Source organism: Pteropus vampyrus, unplaced genomic scaffold (assembly GCF_000151845.1).
Source record: "Pteropus vampyrus isolate Shadow unplaced genomic scaffold, Pvam_2.0 Scaffold27, whole genome shotgun sequence".
NCBI classification, from domain to species: Eukaryota; Metazoa; Chordata; class Mammalia; order Chiroptera; family Pteropodidae; genus Pteropus; species Pteropus vampyrus.
In genome coordinates this window covers 10008431-10029922 of record NW_011888808.1, presented here as the reverse complement: position 1 = coordinate 10029922, position 21492 = coordinate 10008431, and the positions used below count along the sequence as shown (strand labels likewise).

At 41.2% G+C, this 21492-nt stretch overlaps 1 protein-coding gene across 2 annotated transcripts in view; it reads left to right on the top strand.

Annotated features, from left to right (window-relative positions):
* MTMR12 (myotubularin related protein 12) overlaps positions 1–21492 on the top strand; it is a 63694-nt gene that overhangs the window by 17620 nt on the left and 24582 nt on the right. For both annotated transcript variants that reach the window (XM_011356451.2, XM_011356450.2), the window contains exons 2-7: positions 9230–9290; positions 11812–11954; positions 12966–13038; positions 13802–13932; positions 15217–15310; positions 18545–18674. In XM_011356451.2, the coding sequence (XP_011354753.1) occupies positions 9230–9290; positions 11812–11954; positions 12966–13038; positions 13802–13932; positions 15217–15310; positions 18545–18674 (632 nt within the window). The remainder of the gene's footprint in view (positions 1–9229; positions 9291–11811; positions 11955–12965; positions 13039–13801; positions 13933–15216; positions 15311–18544; positions 18675–21492) is intronic.

The following is a 21492-nucleotide window of genomic DNA, read 5'->3' as shown; positions in this document are numbered from 1 at the left end:
TGATCCACGGAAAAAGAATTGAGGCGCCTCCTAAGTAGAGTTAGATTATTTTTTTTTTTTCCTGTGGGAAGCAGGATTGAGAGAGGAAGTAGAAATTACTCATGGGACAGAATCTTGAATAATTGCAGCTCATAAATAGTATATTTGAATTGCTTTCTCATCAAAGGAAAGGGAGATAAAAAAAAAAAAATTGAGCAGCAGCACAGATCCTGCTGTGTCGAGCTGCTGTAACAACTCCCATTTACTGAATACATGTGCCAGGTATTTACACACGCAATCTCTTCAAATCCTCACTTTAGGTAGTATTGTTTCCATTTATGTAGGAGAAAACCAAAGCTCAGTCAGGTGAAGTGACATGCCCAAGGTCTTGTCTGTAAGTACCAGAGCTGGATTTGGACTGTGACATCCAAGTCTGTATTATTTCTATTTTAGTACACGCACAGAGAGACGTCAGGAGGAACAAGGGAGAAAAACAAATATTATTAGTACTATGCTGTCTCGAAAATGCAACTTTCTGCTTTAAAAAAGGTCAGTTTTGTTCTAAGGTCCCCTTATTATGTGGATGCAAATACATTTCCCCCTTGAGATTTTCTGTTTTAGTGCAGAAAACAAAGAGTATTAAATGTCCGTTTTAGAGAAGTAGAGATGAGGACATAAAATGTCTGCGTTGTGTCCTTTTAGCACTTTGGTGCCAAACACAATCAAAAGAAATTGTGTTTTGGAAACTTTAGGGATGTCGCCTCTTGGAATTTGCTCCTCTGGCTGGATTAAATTGAACTGAGAATAACAGCTTCAGTTTTTGACTCAAAGTTCTGGTAGCAGCGAAGTGGTGATGTGAACATTTATAAGTACTTTGGCCTGTGATAACGTCACTGTAGGAAGCCCTGCCACCACCCCATTCTCTTCAAGTTTGGTGGGCTCTGGCAGGCCCTTCTCATGCACCCTAAGTCCATCATACTTTTGAAAAGACGTGTACCCTGAACGTGAACTTGGTAAGAAACTAGAGAATTTACTTCTTGAGAACCCATGGAATGAAAATGACCAGGCTGCTTTTCAGCTTCTCACCAGATTCTCAGGATTGTTAGCTGACTTGAGCTTTCACACGCTTTTGTCCTGTATGTGGCAAATCCATGTACGGTGAAGTAAAATTCTCTTAAGGGAATTTTTCTAATTTGTTCTAATCAATTTTGTAATAGGAGACTGGTGTCCGGTTGTAGGCAGTGGATATTACAGCTATTTTCTCTTTTGCGGTAGGAAACTGGAGACCACGTTTGTTAGATCTTCTCCCCAGCAGCGAAGGGAGTGAACTCCAGAATGAGTCAGGGTTTGGGCTTGAACCCTGGGTTAGTGGCTTTTTTCCTGTAAAAGGAAAGTCACTGAACCTCTCTAAGCCTCAGTTTCTTCATCTGTAAAATTGACATAATACTAGTTACTGAAGTTGTGGGAATTAATGAGATACTAATGAGTACTTATCTTGCACATAATAAAAGCTTAATGTTGGCTCTTATAGTCAAAAGCATGCAGTCAAAATGAAAACTGACAAAGAGATTGTAGGTTTTGATTGCCATGCACAAATTTGGACATATGTTTTTATTGCAATGTTTGTCATCATTATTCACTGCTCATCCTCAGTAAGGGTTCCTCCTCCAAAGTGCCCACTTTGGCATTCACAGATTGGACATTTGTGATTTCTACAGTCCACAAGCGACCCCTGAGTCACAATGTAGTAATTTGTAATGTTGCTAAGGAAGGGATTGTATTTACTTACCATCTGGAAAGGTCAGGTTGGACAGCCTTCAACCACTCGTCCAGTACGTTTGCCCCTGAAGACCATAGCTTACACACATTCAGAACACAGCATTATCAGAAATAGGGTATACATGTGGGAATTTCGTCGTGTCCTGTGACATGCTTTCAGATCCATATCCAGACTTGGCGCATCCAGATGTGGGCACTCCTGTACCCTTGTCAGAAATCACTTTCCCTCTCCTCCATTCACCTATATTTATTCTCCTGGGATCAACATGCAACAGATGTTTCAACTCTTTCTCAGGAACATTGAAATATCATCTCCATATTTGTTCTTTCTTTTTCTTTTTTTGTATTCAAAACCAGTTGTGAAAATATAGAAAAAATTCAGTTTTTTTGAGGTGTGTGTGTGTTTTTTTAATGATTCCTCTTTGTGTACCCTAATTTATTGGAGTCCTATAGATTATTGCTTTTCTCAGGACTGGTGTATATTTTGATGGGGGGTGGCGGTGATGGTAGTAGTGGTGGTACTTATTTTTTTCCTGTGTTGATTATCTGTAGAATTGAATAGTGTACATTTATAATTTTTTTGAAGTGTTAACCAGAGAGGGGTTAGAAATTAGTGATGATTGTCTACAGTGTGGCTCCTTAAATTCCAGTATGTGAAGTGCTTTTATAGGTTTTTATTCTTTTTTTAAAAAAATTATTGAGATAACATTGGTTACTCACATTATATAAATTTCAGGTGTACACCTTTATAATACCTGTATACTCTATTGTGTGCTCCCCACCCAAAGTCTAGTCTCTCTCCATCACCATGTATTTGACCCCCTTTACTCTCTTTTGTCTTCCCACCACCCCTCTTCCCTCTGGTAACCACCATTCTGTTGTCTGTATCCATGAGTTTGGGTTTTTGTTTGTTTACTTGTTTTGTTTATTTGCTGACATACCCCACATAGGAGTGAAACCATATGGTTCTTGTCCTTTTCCATCTGACTTATTTCACTTAGCATAATCTCAGGATTCATGCATGTTGCTTGCATATGGCACTGTTTCATCTTTTTTATGTCCGAGTAGTATTCTTAATTGGTTACCAACTTTCAGCAACTTAATGTTTCAATAAAATCAATCAAAAAGCTTTACTTTTGTATGGCATGCCTTGGCAGTCCCTCGGATGTGGTGTTCTCTCTTAAGAAAGCCATTAGCTTATTCTTTTGGTCTTGTGGTGGATTCAGAGTACTTTCTATTGCAGAAGATAAGACACAAAATCATTGTGAGCTTGTAGAAAACAAATCCTATTAATAGAAAAATGCCATTTCTTTTTCCGTGGCTTCAGATATTTCTGTGTAGTCAAAGGCTTAGTAATTAGGGCCAGCTTGGGTGGTAGTAATTGCAGGAGTTTCTGATCCACGGAAAAAGAATTGAGGCGCCTCCTAAGTAGAGTTAGATTAATTTTTTTTTTCCTGTGGGAAGCAGGATTGAGAGAGGAAGTAGAAATTACTCATGGGACAGAATCTTGAATAATTGCAGCTCATAAATAGTATATTTGAATTGCTTTCTCATCAAAGGAAAGGGAGATAAAAAAAAAAAAATTGAGCAGCAGCACAGATCCTGCTGTGTCGAGCTGCTGTAACAACTCCCATTTACTGAATACATGTGCCAGGTATTTACACACGCAATCTCTTCAAATCCTCACTTTAGGTAGTATTGTTTCCATTTATGTAGGAGAAAACCAAAGCTCAGTCAGGTGAAGTGACATGCCCAAGGTCTTGTCTGTAAGTACCAGAGCTGGATTTGGACTGTGACATCCAAGTCTGTATTATTTCTATTTTAGTACACGCACAGAGAGACGTCAGGAGGAACAAGGGAGAAAAACAAATATTATTAGTACTATGCTGTCTCGAAAATGCAACTTTCTGCTTTAAAAAAGGTCAGTTTTGTTCTAAGGTCCCCTTATTATGTGGATGCAAATACATTTCCCCCTTGAGATTTTCTGTTTTAGTGCAGAAAACAAAGAGTATTAAATGTCCGTTTTAGAGAAGTAGAGATGAGGACATAAAATGTCTGCGTTGTGTCCTTTTAGCACTTTGGTGCCAAACACAATCAAAAGAAATTGTGTTTTGGAAACTTTAGGGATGTCGCCTCTTGGAATTTGCTCCTCTGGCTGGATTAAATTGAACTGAGAATAACAGCTTCAGTTTTTGACTCAAAGTTCTGGTAGCAGCGAAGTGGTGATGTGAACATTTATAAGTACTTTGGCCTGTGATAACTTCACTGTAGGAAGCCCTGCCACCACCCCATTCTCTTCAAGTTTGGTGGGCTCTGGCAGGCCCTTCTCATGCACCCTAAGTCCATCATACTTTTGAAAAGATGTATACCCTGAACGTGAACTTGGTAAGAAACTAGAGAATTTACTTCTTGAGAACCCATGGAATGAAAATGACCAGGCTGCTTTTCAGCTTCTCACCAGATTCTCAGGATTGTTAGCTGACTTGAGCTTTCACACGCTTTTGTCCTGTATGTGGCAAATCTATGTACGGTGAAGTAAAATTCTCTTAAGGGAATTTTTCTAATTTGTTCTAATCAATTTTGTAATAGGAGACTGGTGTCCGGTTGTAGGCAGTGGATATTACAGCTATTTTCTCTTTTGCGGTAGGAAACTGGAGACCACGTTTGTTAGATCTTCTCCCCAGCAGCGAAGGGAGTGAACTCCAGAATGAGTCAGGGTTTGGGCTTGAACCCTGGGTTAGTGGCTTTTTTCCTGTAAAAGGAAAGTCACTGAACCTCTCTAAGCCTCAGTTTCTTCATCTGTAAAATTGACATAATACTAGTTACTGAAGTTGTGGGAATTAATGAGATACTAATGAGTACTTATCTTGCACATAATAAAAGCTTAATGTTGGCTCTTATAGTCAAAAGCATGCAGTCAAAATGAAAACTGACAAAGAGATTGTAGGTTTTGATTGCCATGCACAAATTTGGACATATGTTTTTATTGCTCAGAAGCCTTATTGACTTTTATTTTTCAACAGTGTTGCAAATAGGTGAGGTTGCTGAGTGATCTGTGTTTTGCGTGAATAAAGTTTTGTTATAATTTGTGTAGTGGCATTTGAGGCAGCAGCTCATGTGCATTTGATGATTACTGTAGAATACTTTTTCTCGGATGCTGGCTTTTCAGCAGCCGCAATGTGTATCTTACTGTTATTCTGACCTCTCTTTTCCCTGTCTGCAGTGCTGAGGGAAGTCTGATGAATGGTGGCAATTTTAGTAGGAAATTGAGTCCTGTTAGGAATCTTGGTGGTTTTTCTGTCATCCTGCTCCAATGTCGAAATTCACCAAATGCTTCATAAAATGTGGCTCCTCACTGACTTAGCCGCTTTGTGTTTTCCTTTTTCTCTATCAGATCAATTTTTGGTCAGCAACTTGTTGCCAACATCAAAAGTTCTTTACCATTATTCTAGGGAAGAAGAACAGTCAGTACTTTTAAAATGAAAACTGTATAGTAAGCGTTTGGGGCATTTGACAGAGATGAGTGTGAGTAGGAAAAGGTCTCCAGCCTTTTTCTTTTTTCTTCCAGAAATGCTCTAGTAGACTGACATTCATCTTTTTGAGAATATGGTTCCATGTAGTGACAGAGTGATTTGGAATCATGCGAGTGGGTCTATGGGGGTCTTCTTTTTCCATTTCCATTAAGGGAAGGGCACCAAGGACCCTGCCTCCTTTCTAGGGACATATATTCAAGGCTGACTTCCATGTCATGATTTTGACCTTGAACAGCTCTCGTATGCATTATCTCACAAGACAGGCATTCCAGCTCTTAATTCCTTTTAGATGGGAACACTGAGGCCAGGACACTTGCCCCAAATCCTCCTGATATCTTTGTAGGCTAGGACTTACCCCGGTTCCTGAGTTAGTCCTGTGCTTTTTCCTGAAAGACGTTTATTGGGGATAATAAATGCTCTGTGCTTAATTCACTCCCCTGCTTAAAAAGCTTCAGGCTGTGACCAGCCCACCACTTGTCCAGCCATATTTCACACCTCTCTTGCTGAACTACTTGTCTCTGTGTCTTTGTACCTTCTCTTTCCTCTTCTGTTTGCTTGTCCGTCTCTTGAACTGGTAGACATTGCTCATAAGCCTCTTCCCCAGAAGCACTTGCTTAAATTGTCTCTCTTTCTCCTCTTCCCTTTATTGGTCCCACCAAAGAGGTCCCCTCTTTGGAGTTTAGCTCCCACTTTAGGTCCCCACATCAATACCTTATTACAGCATCCATCGTATTGTATTAATGATTGTGTATTAATGATTGTCAGTTTTCCCCACTGCACTGCGAGCTCCTGTTTACCTAGCAGCACTTGGTAGGGATTCATTTAAGTTATCTTTGTCTCTTATAAATTTCCTCCCTTTCCATATATGAACCTCCACTGTCTTCTTTATTCTTTGCTTTAAATACGTATACATGTTTGTGTATGTATATGCAAATACATATGTGACTTAGTTTGAAAATGACAAGGCTAAGACTACTGTGGGTTTTTTTTCCTTATTTAAGTCAGTTTCATCTTGTGCTTTGGGGGAGGGGGAGGAGGGGTATGTGCCTCTCTACACCTGGAGAGGTCATGCAGGGATTGTGGTGGTAGCAGCCAAGGAAGGCCATTCAGGGGCTTTTAATCGCTGAATAATGGCAAAATCCTCTGAAGATTTACAGCTTGGAGGCCTCATGCATCCTCATCCCACCTAAAACCCACACACTTGAGGCTGTAGATCCTAGTTTCTAGTTCTGGCATCTGACTTCACTGCCAACTTGGAGGTGGTGCCTATGGCAGTGGTTCCTAATTCTGTGAACTTGGATGTGTTGTTCATTGACATGTTGTGTGATGTGTTACTAGTCATCTGGTTTCTTTATCGTTAATGCAGTTGTCCTAATACGAATATCCTTGGTGACAATCAGCAGAAACCCACTGTAGCTAACTTATGCCAACAAGAGGATTTATTATAAAAACACAGGTTTGTTTTATGGAACTGTGGGCCAAAGGTGTGGTTGGGCCTCACTAAAGCCTGGAAAGCCGTGGGAGTCCAGGCCATGATTGTGCGTCTGGGGGTTGTGGTTTTATTTCCACTTAATCTCTTCATGTGTCTCATTCTCTGCTTCCCCATAGTGTAGCCAAATCTACAAGTCTCTAGTTAAAGTATAGCACCCCCATCCAAATTAATGGAGAAGATAAAATGATTAGCCCTTTGCGGACCGCTGTCTGCTTCCCCATGCAGTTGATGGGGAGCAGGGGATTCACTCCAGGACACAGAAACAGGGAACCGTTGTCTGCAGAAAGGGAGTTTTGGGTAGGACAGAATCCTAAAAAATGTCTCTTGATTGTTTTGTTTATGGAATGTAAAGAAAGAATTCCATTAATCATTTTAAGAATTGATGTAGGTGGTTTTGGATAGTATAAATTCTTATCATCCTAAGGTGATAGATACTTCTGGGGACATAATAGGTAGCACTTTCCATGCTGGCTTCAGTGTTTGAACTGAATCCCCAGCACTAGTCAAGATGATCACTGGAGTTTTCTGACAGCTGATTGAATTTAATGAATAGCTTTGCTCTCTGCTCAGAGAAAGATGATAGACCTGTCAAAAATAATTGTGCTTTAGTTTAGTTCTTTGCCAATGACAGATGATGAAAACTCTCAATGAGAATTTCTAAATTACCAAAATACATAGCACTTACACATGTGAGAATATAGGCATACCTTGGAGATATTGCGGGTTTAGTTCTGGACCACTGCAGTAAAGCAAGGTTCACAAAAAAGCTAGTTGTAATCTTTTTGCTGGTGGAGAGTCTTGCCTTCTGTTTGTAAAAAAATACAACATCTGTTAAGTGCAACAAAGCAAAGCACAATAAAGTGAAGTATACCTGTAGTCTCTCGTGCATAACCTAGAGCAGGGCTCTCCAACCCCTGGGCTGCGGACTAATGGTATTGGTCTGTGGCCTGTTAGGAACAGAGCCACATAGTGGCAGGCAAGTGAGCAAAGCTTCATCTGTATTTGCAGCCACTCCCCAGTGCTAGCATCACCGCCTCAGCTCTACCTCAGATTATCAGGCATTAGATTCTCATAGGAGCTGATCTAGAGCAATACATCACAATCATATGGGGAGCTTTTTACAAAACTAGAGGCCCAACAGCATCCCCTACACTCAGAATCCTTAGGCTTGTGGTAAGGCCTATGTGTCTGTAGAGGTAACAACTCCCCAGATAATCTGACACCCCCCAAGTTTGAGAAGCACTGCCTCAATGGGACTTGACTCCATCCTGGGATGGAAACTGTAGCCATCTCTAAAACAGATCTTGTCCAGAATGGGTTCTCTGAAACAGCCATGACTTTCTTCTTCAGCATCAAGATGGGCTGTCTAGCCTCTCCTTGCCTTAGCTGTACCCAAGCTTCTTCTAATGCCATATTTCAGTCTGAATTAAGAACTTTACCAAACTCACACCACCCGGAGCTTTCTGCCAAAAAAACAAAACAAAAAAATTCCAGTTTTATTTGTTGACAAAACTGGTTGTGTCTTGTAGAATTTTCTAGTCAAGATTTGACTGGTTGAGTCCCCATGGTGTCATTTAACATGGTTCTCTGTCTCAGTGTTTCTTATAAATTGGTAGATTGACATAGAAGCTCAAACAGATTGAGGTTAGCTATTTTGGCAGGAATACTTCATAGGTATGTCAGATTGCATTAGGAGGCCCACCATGCCTCTCTTGTTATGTTAACAGTTATTTATGACTGTCTTTGGTCCATTAATTCATTAAGGATTACTGCTTATCTTTGAATATCCAGTAAACACTGAACCTAACAGGGAGGCCTTTGAAGATATTTTTATTGAGAAACAGTGACATAGAACCTGGCCTTAATTCATTATTAGAAGTGATTGTATCCCATGGCACTGTCCTGGGGTCTTAGGTAACTTAGAACAGGCAAAGAATGTTTGTTCCCAGCTGTTTTTACCGAGTCCTTGCATGCTACAGAATAGATGGATTAGTGTTGACTCAATACATTCATATATTCCTGTTCTTAACCTTCAAGACTTTGACTAAGTACATTTTCTCTTCAGTGTTTTACTTTCAATCCTTGATGCTCACTGAAGGCAGATGGAAATCATTCTGTGGAATGACTTCTGTTCTCTTTCTGACTCAGTGTTTGAGCTGCCTCATTTTGCTGTCTGACATTTGATCCTTTAGATAGGGAGTGCCCATCCCTGCCCCACCTATTGGGACAACTAATATTTGTCAGTCCTAAGTAGTTTAATACTTTAAACTAATTTATTAGAATTGTCTTCCTTTAGTTAAAAATATTTTTTAAAATAGTAACTAGCTTCTCAAATAAAAAATTCCTGAGGGTATATGATATTTTCGTGTGTATTCTGAAAGCATGCCTTTAAGTTATTCGTTTGAGCCCTTAAAGAAAAATATTACCCTTTGTTCTTCTTTTTTAGGAAATTCACACAAACGAAAAAGAAGTAACAGAGAAGGAAGTAACCCTTCACTTGTTGCCAGGTAACAGTCACGTTAGCCTCATACCTCATGTCAACTCAATGCCAGAGATAAATTATGTCATCCCTAGTATCACTATGTATAAATGCCTTTGTTTTCATCCAGACAGCATGTAACAGCAGTGAGTTGGACAAATTATCAAGGTCTTTAGTTCAATAATTACACACCTGGGTCTGAGTAATACAACATCTGTAAAGAATTTTTCTTCTTTTCTTCTTCCCAAGCTGATGAAAATAAACCTGGGAAATTCTCACCTCTTTTCACAAGCAAATGAGGCCTTTTCCAGGTTGCCTTACTTGGTCCCATCCAATTTTCTGGTCCTCAATCATGAAAATCCAGGTCTCCCACAAAGCCCTACACCCCACACACTCTTCCACCTGCTGCTGACCAGCACAGCTGTCTGGCAAGCGTTGGTGGGTGGCCTCACCTGTTGTCTCTGCTTGTGCATCTGAGTGCCAGGTGTGCTGGGGTTTACCAAACCCACACTGGGGCTGCCAGGGCTTTCTTTGCTTTGTGGTCATCACCAAGGCTCCTGGATTGGTTGGGTATTTTTGAGATGGGGATAGTGACTCTAGCTTAAGTTAAGCTTTAATCATTTCTGAATTCAGAAGCAGAAACTTGGTGGTGTATTCTCTTCATATGTGGGGCTGTCGTGTGAGCTGTTCATTCAGTTTTTCTTCCACTTTTTTCTAATCCCAAATGCTTTTTTTTCCATGAGGTTTTTAAGAAGCATTTTCCCAAAACAATAGAGGCTTTGTTCTGGTACTTTTTTTTTTTATTACTGGGAGGATATGAATATGCACAGGTTTCTGATTGGTCCTCCTTGTTTGGTAAATATATTGGATCTTGTAACTTTTTAAAAAGTGTTTTTAAGTTTCAAAGGGTTTTTGGATAATAATGGCCTAAACCCTAATCCACAGACCCTATTGTCTTTCCTTTCCTTGGGTTATGGATAGTGCTAACTTTATTTTTCACTTGGGTTACATATATTTTCCTCTTCCCAGGATTACTCAATGGCCTCTTCTAGGTATGCAGTGAGCCCCCGTTTCCCAGACTAGACTGAGATCTTTTCTAGTTCCTGCCTCCCGTGAGTCAGGAGTCCGCACACACAAGGTCTTATGCACAGCGCACCGCGCCGTGCCCGCACAGCCCCGTGCCCATGTGCCATGCCAGCCACTGCACGCTGGTTTCTGGTCTCCAGAGCGTGACCACAGACTGATGATGGCTGGTCTTGGGGAAAGATTCACTATTAAAAGCTGTTTCATGCTCGGAGTCGAAAACACAGGAAGCCTTGCTCACATGTTTTCAACCAGGGGACTCAGCTGAGGCACTTTTTCTGGGATTATTTTAAACCCTAACGAGGCCCTTACTTCATTGTTTTCTTCAAACTGTGGTCTCTCTAGAGGCTGACCTAGTGACTGAGCCATCTTCCAGTATCTCCTTAGTAATTAACCCTTGGAAGATGAAAAAAATACCATAATGGGCCTCCCTCGATAGTCTGTCTGAAGCTTTTTTGTTTATATATTGACTGAAGGTGAGACTAAATGAATTTCTAAGCCAAAAGTAAATTTAAAGATATTGAAGGAAATATCCAGAGGGAGATTGAGGGGAAGATGGTTATCTGTTGGAGGAGAAAATTTCGTTTCTTTTTTGTTGCGAAGTGTTTACACTTCGTTTTTTATTTCCTATATATTTTCGTTTTCTTCCTCTCACCCCACGTGCAGCCCTCATGAGCTTCCGTGCTTCCAGGGAGCAGAGAATGCTTACCTATCCCTAAATCCTAATCTTTTGACTGTGTAGATAAGTACTCTATCTCCAGGAAATACAGCTTCTCATGCAGGCGGGGTGCCTGCAGATAGAGCAGGAAAGGTGACACACTGAGAGGAAATGCTCTCAACTAAGAAAGAGAGGAAACAGTTTTTTTCCCACAAACCTCTGGCCTCCTTTTTCCTCCCATCTTTGTCTGTGGAGTCAGAATCAGTGTGGTAGTGCTGCATCCTCTGTACCTGAGGAAGTTGCTTGAAGGCCCCGTGGCCAGGGAGACACCTCCCTGACTTTTAGCAACCCCAGAGTGGGAAATGGCCCGCTCTCATCAGAAAGCGGGCTTGAGATCTGCGTTCCAGAGCATGCTGGCGAGCCTTCCTGGCTTCGCTCGTTGAGGGTATTCTGTGGAACGTCTGCTTGCATCCAAGTAACGAAAACACTGATATCGTTTGCTTGCAAGTGTAACTGAGAACATTTCCACCTCTTCGGAAACTTCCGTTATTCACAGTGAGAAGATAGAGAAATGCCCTGTGTGAAGGTGTATGTGAGCCATTTTGATTTCACTTATCAGTGGTCCCCACTCAGCCTTATCTTCTCCCCTAAGTTTTGCAGCTCCTGTCATTTTGGGAAGTTTAAACTTCTGAAGTGTTGTGCTGTAGTTTGTTGGTCTGTATGTGAATAGAGCCGTGGAAGCTTTCACTGTTTGCATGCTGTACATTCCCTGCGGACTCTGAGGAGGACTTGTTTTGCTTTTGACCAGGTGAGCAGCTGCTTTGCGAAGCCAGCACAGTCCTGAAGTATGTCCAGGAAGATTCTTGTCAGCGTGGGATCTGTGGGAAACTCGTCTGCACAGACTTCAAGATTGCTTTCTTGGGCGATGATGAATCTGCATTGGATAATGATGTACGTTTGAGCTGCGTTTGGCTGAGTCTGGGGGAGCAGTGCAGTCATGGCCCTAGGGTCTTTTTCCCCCAGCTTCTTAGTTCCTCCATGCCCAGCAAACACAGACCCGAAGGACAGAAGTCCCCACCACTAGTCTGCGCTCAGTCCCTCAGGATCTCCTTCCGGTGGCAAGACCATTCTGCAATTTCTCACTCATGCCTCCTGTCACACTGACTTGTGTCTGACTTCATAGGTCGATGATCAGCTTTTTCTTACTTTCTTTTATATTTCATCACAGTGTATATCACTCATTGGAATCTTAGCTCTCCAGATATACTAGTTCCCGTTTTCACTATACAAAACACTTCCTTAAATTCAGGAACTGAGTTCAGTTATGCAACTGATGCTGAACGCGGCATTTAAGTTAGGGTTTGCTTTATGTTTACTCTGCACCGAATAGCAGTGTCCTCAGAAGACCTGTCCGTACTTAGGAAGAGTGAGCAGTGTGGTAGGGGGAGAACTGCTCACGCACCCGGAGAGCGGTGTACGCTCATGGAAACCCAGCCGTCCCTGCCCACCCTCGCTTCCGAAACAGCCACGGCCCCACCGCTGTCTCAGGGTGCGGTCTCCGGGCTGCTGTCCGCTGCAGCGGCTTCATTCCTAGTCCTGTGCAAAGACAGCATTTACAGAAACTCGAGTCCCCTGCTAGTTTCTTCCTATATCAACTGCCACTCACCTGCTTGCTGTGGTGGAGAAACCTTAACCTGCCTGCCACTTCCCAGCACCTCTCAAGGTGATTGTGTGTGGCATGGTGTGTTTGCCCGGAGCAGCCCAGGAATGGCATGCTCTGCCTGGGTTTGAAAAAAACAGTGATCACCAGCTTTTCTTACACATTTCATTGTCCTTTTCCTAGGGATGTGGCTGTATTTCCCTTTTTTCTTAATGTGCAAGCAGAGAATGGTGATTCGCTCTTTCTGTAAATATCTAACAGTGCATACAAAGAAATCACACCTGTTTCCTTTTGACTTTTAGGAGACCCAATTTAAGAATAAGGTTATAGGAGAAAACGACATTACACTCCATTGTGTCGATCAGATTTATGGAGGTAGGTGTCTGTATTCTCTTGTGGTGTTGCCAGCTTTTGAAAGTATAGCTGATAAGATAATGTTTTTGTGGTGTTTTATAGTTTACTAAAAGTTCTTCACATATATATCTCATTTAAATCAGTTTTGTAGATAAAATTGAGATGTGAAATTGTTTGGGGTTACTTAGCTGGAAGAGCTTGGAATTGAACTTAGAACCTGTTCTTTCTAACATTCCACAATGTCATTACATATTAGATTTTTGATCATACTTTTTGCTGTCACTGTTAGCCATGTAGGTTTTACTTTAAAGGCTAATCCGACAAAGATCTGTTGTGTTGCACTTGATGTCTTTTCTGCTTTCAAGCTTCTCTCTGTTCTACTTCTCTATTTTTGTAGACAGAGCTTTTCCGGAAATCACTCAGTAGTCATTTATGACGTTCCTAACACTAGTAGGTGCTGCATGGTCCAAACTCTGGGACAGGGAGGGAGCCACGAACCCAGGAGTCGACTGTCCCCGAAGCACGTCCCTAGTGCTCTTCCAACCATCTTTTGTAAGCTCAGCTTTCGGAGCTGGGTTTTCAGCATGTTAGTAACGTTAGTTCCACTGACAGTAGCCAGTCCGTTTTGGTCTTGGGTCCCTGCTGACAGTTACTTAGAAGGTAGCACCTTTCTTTTTACTTTCGAGAGGTATCTTTAGAAGTTAATAGTCTGCCTTGTTTCTTTAGCATTAACTTGTTGCCATATAACTTAATTTCTCTTCTTGATTTCATTGTTGATATACAGTATTTGATGAGAAAAAAAAAACTCTCTTTGGACAACTGAAGAAATACCCCGAGAAACTCATCATCCACTGCAAAGACCTCCGGGTATTCCACTTTTGTCTGAGGTACACAAAAGAAGAGGAAGTCAAAAGGGTAACTAGTTGCATATATTTTTAGGTTTTATTTCCCATCAGGTTTTCCCCACTATTTTTTGCTTATATTGCATGAAGGTTGAGTGGAGCTTTTTACTGTTTAAAGTTGAAGTTGTTCTAACCCTGTATACTTTGATTGGAATTGAAAGAGAATTTGGTAAAGCGTGCCTGTATGTTATCTTGGCACATGCTACCTTTAATCCTTCAATTTGTAATCTTTTTATTCCTGGAGGCTCCAAAGGCCGGGAAGTGGTAAAACAGGGTCTGGAGGCAGATGGGGAAAGGAAGTGGGGGAGCAGCTAGAAGCAAGCCTCTTCCTTCGCCTCTGACAGCCTTTCCAAGTAATAGTGACCCCCAACTTCTGGGTGAGCGAGTTCATATCTGGGAGGTAGTGGAAGTATATGGAAGGAGGAGAAGGTACACAGTTCAGATGGACAGAGCCAAGTCACTAGACGAGCCTGGGCTTTTGGACACTGTGGTCAGCTTAATGTGGTTGCTACAACAAAATGAGATGTATAATGGTGAAGTGGTTACAGTGGTCATTGTGACTTCCCGTATTTTTCTTATTGAGAATCGAAGGTCTCAAACTTACACTCTCCTGATAAGTGCATTAGGAGAACCTAGCGAGAGGCCACTTCATCTGTTGTCTTTGGCTATGGTGAGTTGTGCACACTTTACAGGCAGGTCCTTGTTTTTTTTTTCCAGGTAGTATGGAAGTTCAGTTAGAATAATAAACATGACTCCAGTATCTATTCTGAGCAAAAGAGTGGTGTAGCTATGGAAAATTCCTCGAGAAGCCAGAAACTTCATTTTGAATGATGATTTTTTTGTCATCTGTCCAAACATACTTTTGTTTGGAACATCAAACAAAAAGCACAATGGGTTGATTTCTTATCTTCTAGAAGGAAGTCCTAAAGACCATAGTGGATCAGAATAGTTAAGTATTTTGGCGATTATATCAGCTGTATGTCTTTAATATCAGGTTTTTAGAGTATCTGAATATGGCACCTGAGGTTTTTAGCATTTAGTTTTTGAGAAATTAGATGATGTTTTTAAAATTTCCCTAGAAGTTGAAAGCTCTTAGACAATCTGACAGAATGATTTATTTATTTGGCCATTATTCTAAGAGATACTGTCATAAATGCAAACAGGCCTCCCTGAGTGTTAGCGTCCTGCCCGTCCTGCGACCTGCCCCTAGGAGCCTATTAGCATGACTGAAAACCTAGACAGCTCAGCGTTTATCTGCCTAAAGCATGACTGTAGCCATTGCTTGGTTATTTTCTAGATTGTCAGTGGCATAATTCATCATACCCTGGCTCCTAAACTGCTTAAACGGTTGTTTCTGTTTTCCTATGCAACTGCTGTACAAAACAATACAGGTAAGTGTCTTCTGGGTTTTAATTTGTGGGTAGACGGGCCTTCCAATTCCTGCCTGAAACTAGTAGGAAGAAACCCAGCCATGAAGTTTTTCTTCCTCCTCTTTAGCAATTGCTCATCTCTGCTTGGATGACTCATTCAGGTTTCTTAAAAAGAAAATAAAAAGTTTCTTTCTTTTTTTTTTTTTTTCTGTGATCTTTCTTGCTTTAACTTACCTTTTAGGTTTGTTTCCTTTTTCTGAAGGATTATTGGTTTGATTGTTTCCCATTCTCTGCCCATATAACTGGGAATGTGAGACTGTAGAGCAACAAAATTGAGAGAAGTTTAAAATAGCCCTGTTTGTCCCTGAGTTCTTTTCTCCACTATAATATACTTGATTTCATTTCATAAGACTCTAGAGAATGTCTTGCATTCTAGAAAGTTTTTAAACAACTGGAACATGCTTTATAGCAAGTATTTTGGGAGAAATGGAATAGTTGTACATAAGAGAACATATCAGAAAACTAGTTTGGTTAGAAAACTTAAGATTCCAAATGTTTTCCATTCACTTTGCTGAAAAAGAGAGCATTCTTTTTAACTAAGAAACTTTGGTCATTTGAGTTAACTATTAAGAGTGCCTAGCGGACATGGTTCCTTACTGTAGCGGTTAGCACGTCTGCTTTACACACCAGAAGGTCCTGGGTTCACACCCCAGTGGAGCCACGGTCCATGGTCTATAGCCATGACACCCTGAACAAGCCTTATGTCTGATCTTGGAAGCTAAGTAGGATTGGGCCTGGTTAGTACTTAGATGGGAGATCACCTAGGAAGACCAGGTGCTGGAGGGGTAAATGATAATAATAAATAATAATAATGCCTAGCATTATATAGCGTTTTCACAGATGTCTTTTTCCTTCTCGAGATCTCTTCTCTCTGTTTGTTCCCATTCTCTGCCCATTACTCTTAACATGATGTTGATCCTGTGCGCTATGTGCTTTTCGTCAGGGAAGTGGCATGTTTGTTTAACAGACTATAACAGGCTTTCTGGAATGCAGTTGCTTTGTCACCATCTGCTTGCTCATTGAGTAAACATTTGTCGGACGCTTGCGATGGGTCAGGCACTGTGGGCATACAGAGGTGAACGGGACTAAATCCTGCCCTCTAAGAGCATCACATCAAACAGTGGCAGCTGAGTGACATTTCCTCTGGTGGAGGGGCCTTAGGAGGAGGAGGGAGTCCCACCCACGCTGGGGAGGGAGGGCTGTCAGAGAGGGCTAAGGCTGAATGTGAGCTCATGTGAAGGATGTGGGAGTGTCTGGTAGGCACAGAGGAGTATTTTAAGCAGAGGATTATCATGTGCAGCTATGTAAATATCAGAGAGCAGGTTGCATTTTGGAAACCATGGTGATTTAGTAGAAAAGGTATGAATTTCGAGTCTGTCCCACCTCACTTCAAATCCTTACCCAGCTCTTTAGTAGCTTGGTGATCCTGGGGATGACTCTTAACTCTTGGGGCCTCTATTTTCTCATTTTAAAAACAATAGTATTTTGAAGTATTTTGAAGATTATAAATTATTAAACGTATGACACATAGGGTACAGTCAGTAAATGAAGGTCAAGAGTATAACTGCATATTATTCAGTGTGGATCATGTTCAGAGAATTATGCTGATATAAAATATACTTAGTACTACTGTTAGGCTGAACATAAAATTTGTTCGTTCAGTAAGTTCATCTTCCTGAATGACAGATCTTTTCACGGTAGATAACGTGTGAGTGCTGATTAACTGGGTGCTGGCTCACCACAGCTGGTTGCAATATGAGACTTGCAAAGTATGACTTGGTTGATTACTATAATTTATATAAGCATTTATTGGGTTTACATTTGAAAAATCATCCTCTTACATCCTGATTCTTGGTCTGGACCCACTTAGGAGAGTTTCTCAGCTGGCCATCGTGTGTCAGTCTGTGTGCCAAAACCCTTACTTTGATAGACCTGGCAGTTTCATTACCTTGCAGTGGCTTTTTGTGCTTTGGCTGAGGGGTCCTCAATGCTTACGACATGGCATTTAGGGAAGGACTTACTGTATTCCTGAGAAAAGGATCTCCTATACTTGAAGTATTATTTATGTCCATGGAGATATATGTTTTTGCATTTATTCCTTTATGGAAATTGTCTTTATTGCTGCCTAGGTTTAAATTCCAATTCTGCTATTGCCTAGCTCTGTGACCTTACGCAAGTTACTTGACCTTTTTGTACCACATCTGTAAAATGGAGGAAATAATATTACTTAACCTGTAGGGTTATAAGATTGAGTTAATAAATGTAATATGCTTGAAATAGCCCCTGGCACATACTGTATGTTATATAAGCTTAACTACTATTTTTATCATTCTCGTTATCATCCTTTGTACAATCGTCTGGTTTTATTAAGAAGACCAGGTGAGAGTTTTAGCAAATATTTTTTTTTTTTTGGAAAAAATTTTTTTTCCCGGAGGGTTTTTTTTTTTTCTTTTAAGATGTGCAGTGGCTTGAACTAACTGATTTGTGTAAATACCCAAGACTGTTAAGGTGTTTGTCATCCATAGCAAGTAGGGCTGTGGCTTGGAAGAGGGCCAAGGACATATCTGTGGGGCTGCGGGAGCAGGGCTCTTGAGCGTTTCCGCCTTGCAGGTAGGAGCAGGGCAGGATTAGGGCAAAAGTATCCGTTACTGTGATGCACCAGTTGGCCAGCAGGCATGGACCCTCCACTCCATGGCTATCTGATTTGTTTCTGGCCTTCAGGTGTCACACTGGTAAATCCTCTAGTTGGCATTGTATCTTCAAATTGAAGGAGGTTTACATTCTGGAATCTGACACGCTATTCAAATGAGTTTGCCATCCTATGCACAAATTGGTAGGGCTAAAAATACTTTTTAGCATTTGTGCTAAGCCCATCTTTTAGTGCCTCTCAGGATCTTTTTATGTTATATAAATTATCTCATAGTCAGATGACTGAAAATGGAACTATAATTACTTTTGCAAGGAGTGGAACTAGAACAACTCTCTCCTCCACTATGCAAAGACAGAGCCTCCGTCATAATTTTGGATTAATGACAAAAAAAAGGAACTAAGTTAGGATTAACCAGTAAATTCATTCTGCTGGGATATAGATGGACTTAGTAGAGGAAATTTGGGCCTAAGGATTCACTTTCATGTCATTAAAATACCAGCACTTCGTGACAAGATTTTATTTTCTTTTTAAATTTATTTTGTTAGCCACCAATCCCAAGAAGCATACCATCATGTTCGATACGCTTGAGGACTGGTGCTGGGAATTAGAGAGGACCAAAGGCAACGCAAAGTACAGAGCAGTGAGTGTCAACGAAGGCTACAGAGTCTGTGAGAGGTAAGCTCTCAGTGGTGTGCTTTTTAAAAACAGAGCTTTATCGAGATTTAATTCACATGCCATACAGTTCACCCATTGGAAACGTACAGTGTTTTAAAATGTATTCACACAGTTGTGCGACATCACCACAGACAATGTTAGAACGTTTTTATCATCCCCAAAAGAAACCATGCCCGTTAGCGACCTTCACAACAGCCCCAGCCAACCACTAATCCATTTTCTGTTTCTGTGTATTCGCCTGTTCTGGACACTTCCTGTAAATGGAATCACATAACATGTGGTCTTTATGTTTGGCTTTTTACACTGAATGTGATGTTCTCAAGATTCATCCGTGTTTTCAGAATTTCATTCTTTTTTTTTTATTACCAAATAATATTCCATGGCATGGATATACTATATTTTATTGACTCATTCATTTGTTGATGGACATTTGGGTTGTTTTCACTTTTTGGCTATTATGAATCGTGCTGCAGTGAACATTTGGGTTCAAGATTTTGTGCAACTGTATATTTTCGTTTTTCTTGGGTATGTAACTAGGAGCGGAATTGCTAGGCCATGTAGTAACTCTGCGTTTAACTGTTTGAGGAACGGTCAGACTGTTTCCCGTCAGCAGTGTAAGAGGGTTTCTCTACATTGATACTGTGCTTTTTTAAGAAACCCTTAAAGTGTAAAGTGTGCCTTAAAACATTCAAAAGTGAATTTGTGTCTTTTTTCTCATCATTGTATTTGTAATCTAAGTCTAAAATTTTTAGAGGCATTTCCAAATTTATATCGTGTAGTCACTTTCCTTTTATCAAACACTTTGATACATTTACTCATTTCAGTATAAACTTTTGAGTGCCTGCGATGTGCCAGGCAGCATCCTAGCTCCTGAACATACAGCAGTAAACAGAGTCTAAAAATCCCTGCCCTCCTGGGACTGTCATTTTAGTGGAAGGAAGATGATGATAGAATAAATGAATATTTGTAGTATATTAAAAAGGTAGTAAGTGCTGTGGACAAAAATAGACCAGTCACGGGCTTAGGGGGCACTCTGCTGATGGAGAGGGTTGGTCAGGCAGGAGAACAGTAGGAGCAAAGGCCCCGAGGAAGAATCTTGTCTGGCTGTATGAGCAACAGCGAGGAGCCCAGGGGCTGGATGGAATGGTAAGAGGGGAGGCCAGGAGGAGAGGGGCAGCTGAATGGTGACAGGTTGGGAGGCTGTCAGGAGAATTTATAGTTCAGTGAGGAGGAGTTTCAGTAGAGGCATGGTGTGATCTGACCTACATTTAAAGGATGACTCTGCATAATCCTCTTAGAAACGTGAATCTTACCATTTTGGAACATATTCCCCAGCACCCAGCTAAGTTTCACAAAATTTGTATAGTAATCTTCCCTTATCCACGGTTTTGATTTCCATGGTTTTAGTTACCTATGGTCAACTGCAGTCCAAAATATTAAGTGGAAAATTCCAGAAATAATTCATAAGTTTTAAATTGGGTGCTGGTCTGAGTAGCATGGTGAAAGCTCACGCTGTCCCGCTTCATCCTATGCAGGATGTGAATCATCCCTTTGTCCCGTGTGTCCACGCTGTAGATGCTACCCGCCCACTTAGTAGCCGTCTCGGTTACCAGACAGACTGTCATGGCGTCACAGTGCTTGGGTTCACATAACCCTTATTTTACTTAATGGCCCCAAAGTTCAAGAGTAGTGATGCCGGCAGTTTAGATATGCCCAAGAGAAGCCATAAAGTGCTGCCTTTAAGGGAAAAGGTGAGTACAGTAAAATAGATCATTTTGAGAGAGAAAAAAACCATATTCACACACTTTTATTGCAGTATATTGTTATAATTGTTCTATTTTGTTATTAGTTATTGTTGTTAATCTCTTACTGTGCCTAATTTATAAATTAAACTTTATCATAGATAAGTATGTAAAGGAAAAACAGTATATATAGGGTTTGGTACTATCTGCGGTTTGAGGCATCCACTGGGGGTCTTGCAACACAACCCCTATGAAGAAATGGGACTCTGGTTTTCTGTAGAACATTCCATATTCGTGGTTCTGATGGGCCCCTTCATCAGCTCAATTTTGATGCTTATCAATCTCAAATATTTGTGAAGTGCGTCCTCCTGCTACAGGGGGAACTGTGGTGACAGTAGGAGGGCCTGCAGGGCCTGCATTGCACCACCCCCCGGCCCCCCGCTCCTGTCCTTTCACAGTCACAGAGCTGGGAAAGGGAAAGTTAGGGCTTACTCAGAAAGACACTAGAAACGCCTGCTCCTAGTTGGTGATAGTTTGTAACGTGATGTTGGTGCTGATAGAAGGCATTCCCATTCCCAGAACTGTTTAGGAAAAAATCCTGCCACATACTGATGAAACTTACTGATATTCTCATAGATGTTACCACATCAAAAATAAACCTGGTAGAGAAGGCAAGGGAAAGCTTTTAATTAGTGGTCAATGCGGAGAATGGAGCTTTAGTGAGATTTTGGTACTCAAAATGCTCAGTGCCCCCCCGCCACCGCCACCGCCACGTTTTTCTGTCCCACGAGGATGATACAGGGAAAGCTGGGCTTTGTTTCCCACCTGCACCACTACGCTAGCTGCCTACATGGACTTCCCCATCCAGTCTGGTCCTGCTGCATCCGTTCTCTATTGTAGTGGCTGCGAGAGCACCTCCTGTATGTATCTGATCACCTTGCTCCTGCCTCAGTGGCTCCCAGCTGCTCTCAGTACGGGGAACAGAACTTCATGAGTGCTACAGGGCCCTTTATGGTTTGACTCCTGTCTAAATCTCCAGCTTTGTGTATACCCCTCTGGCCATACTGAACCCCTGC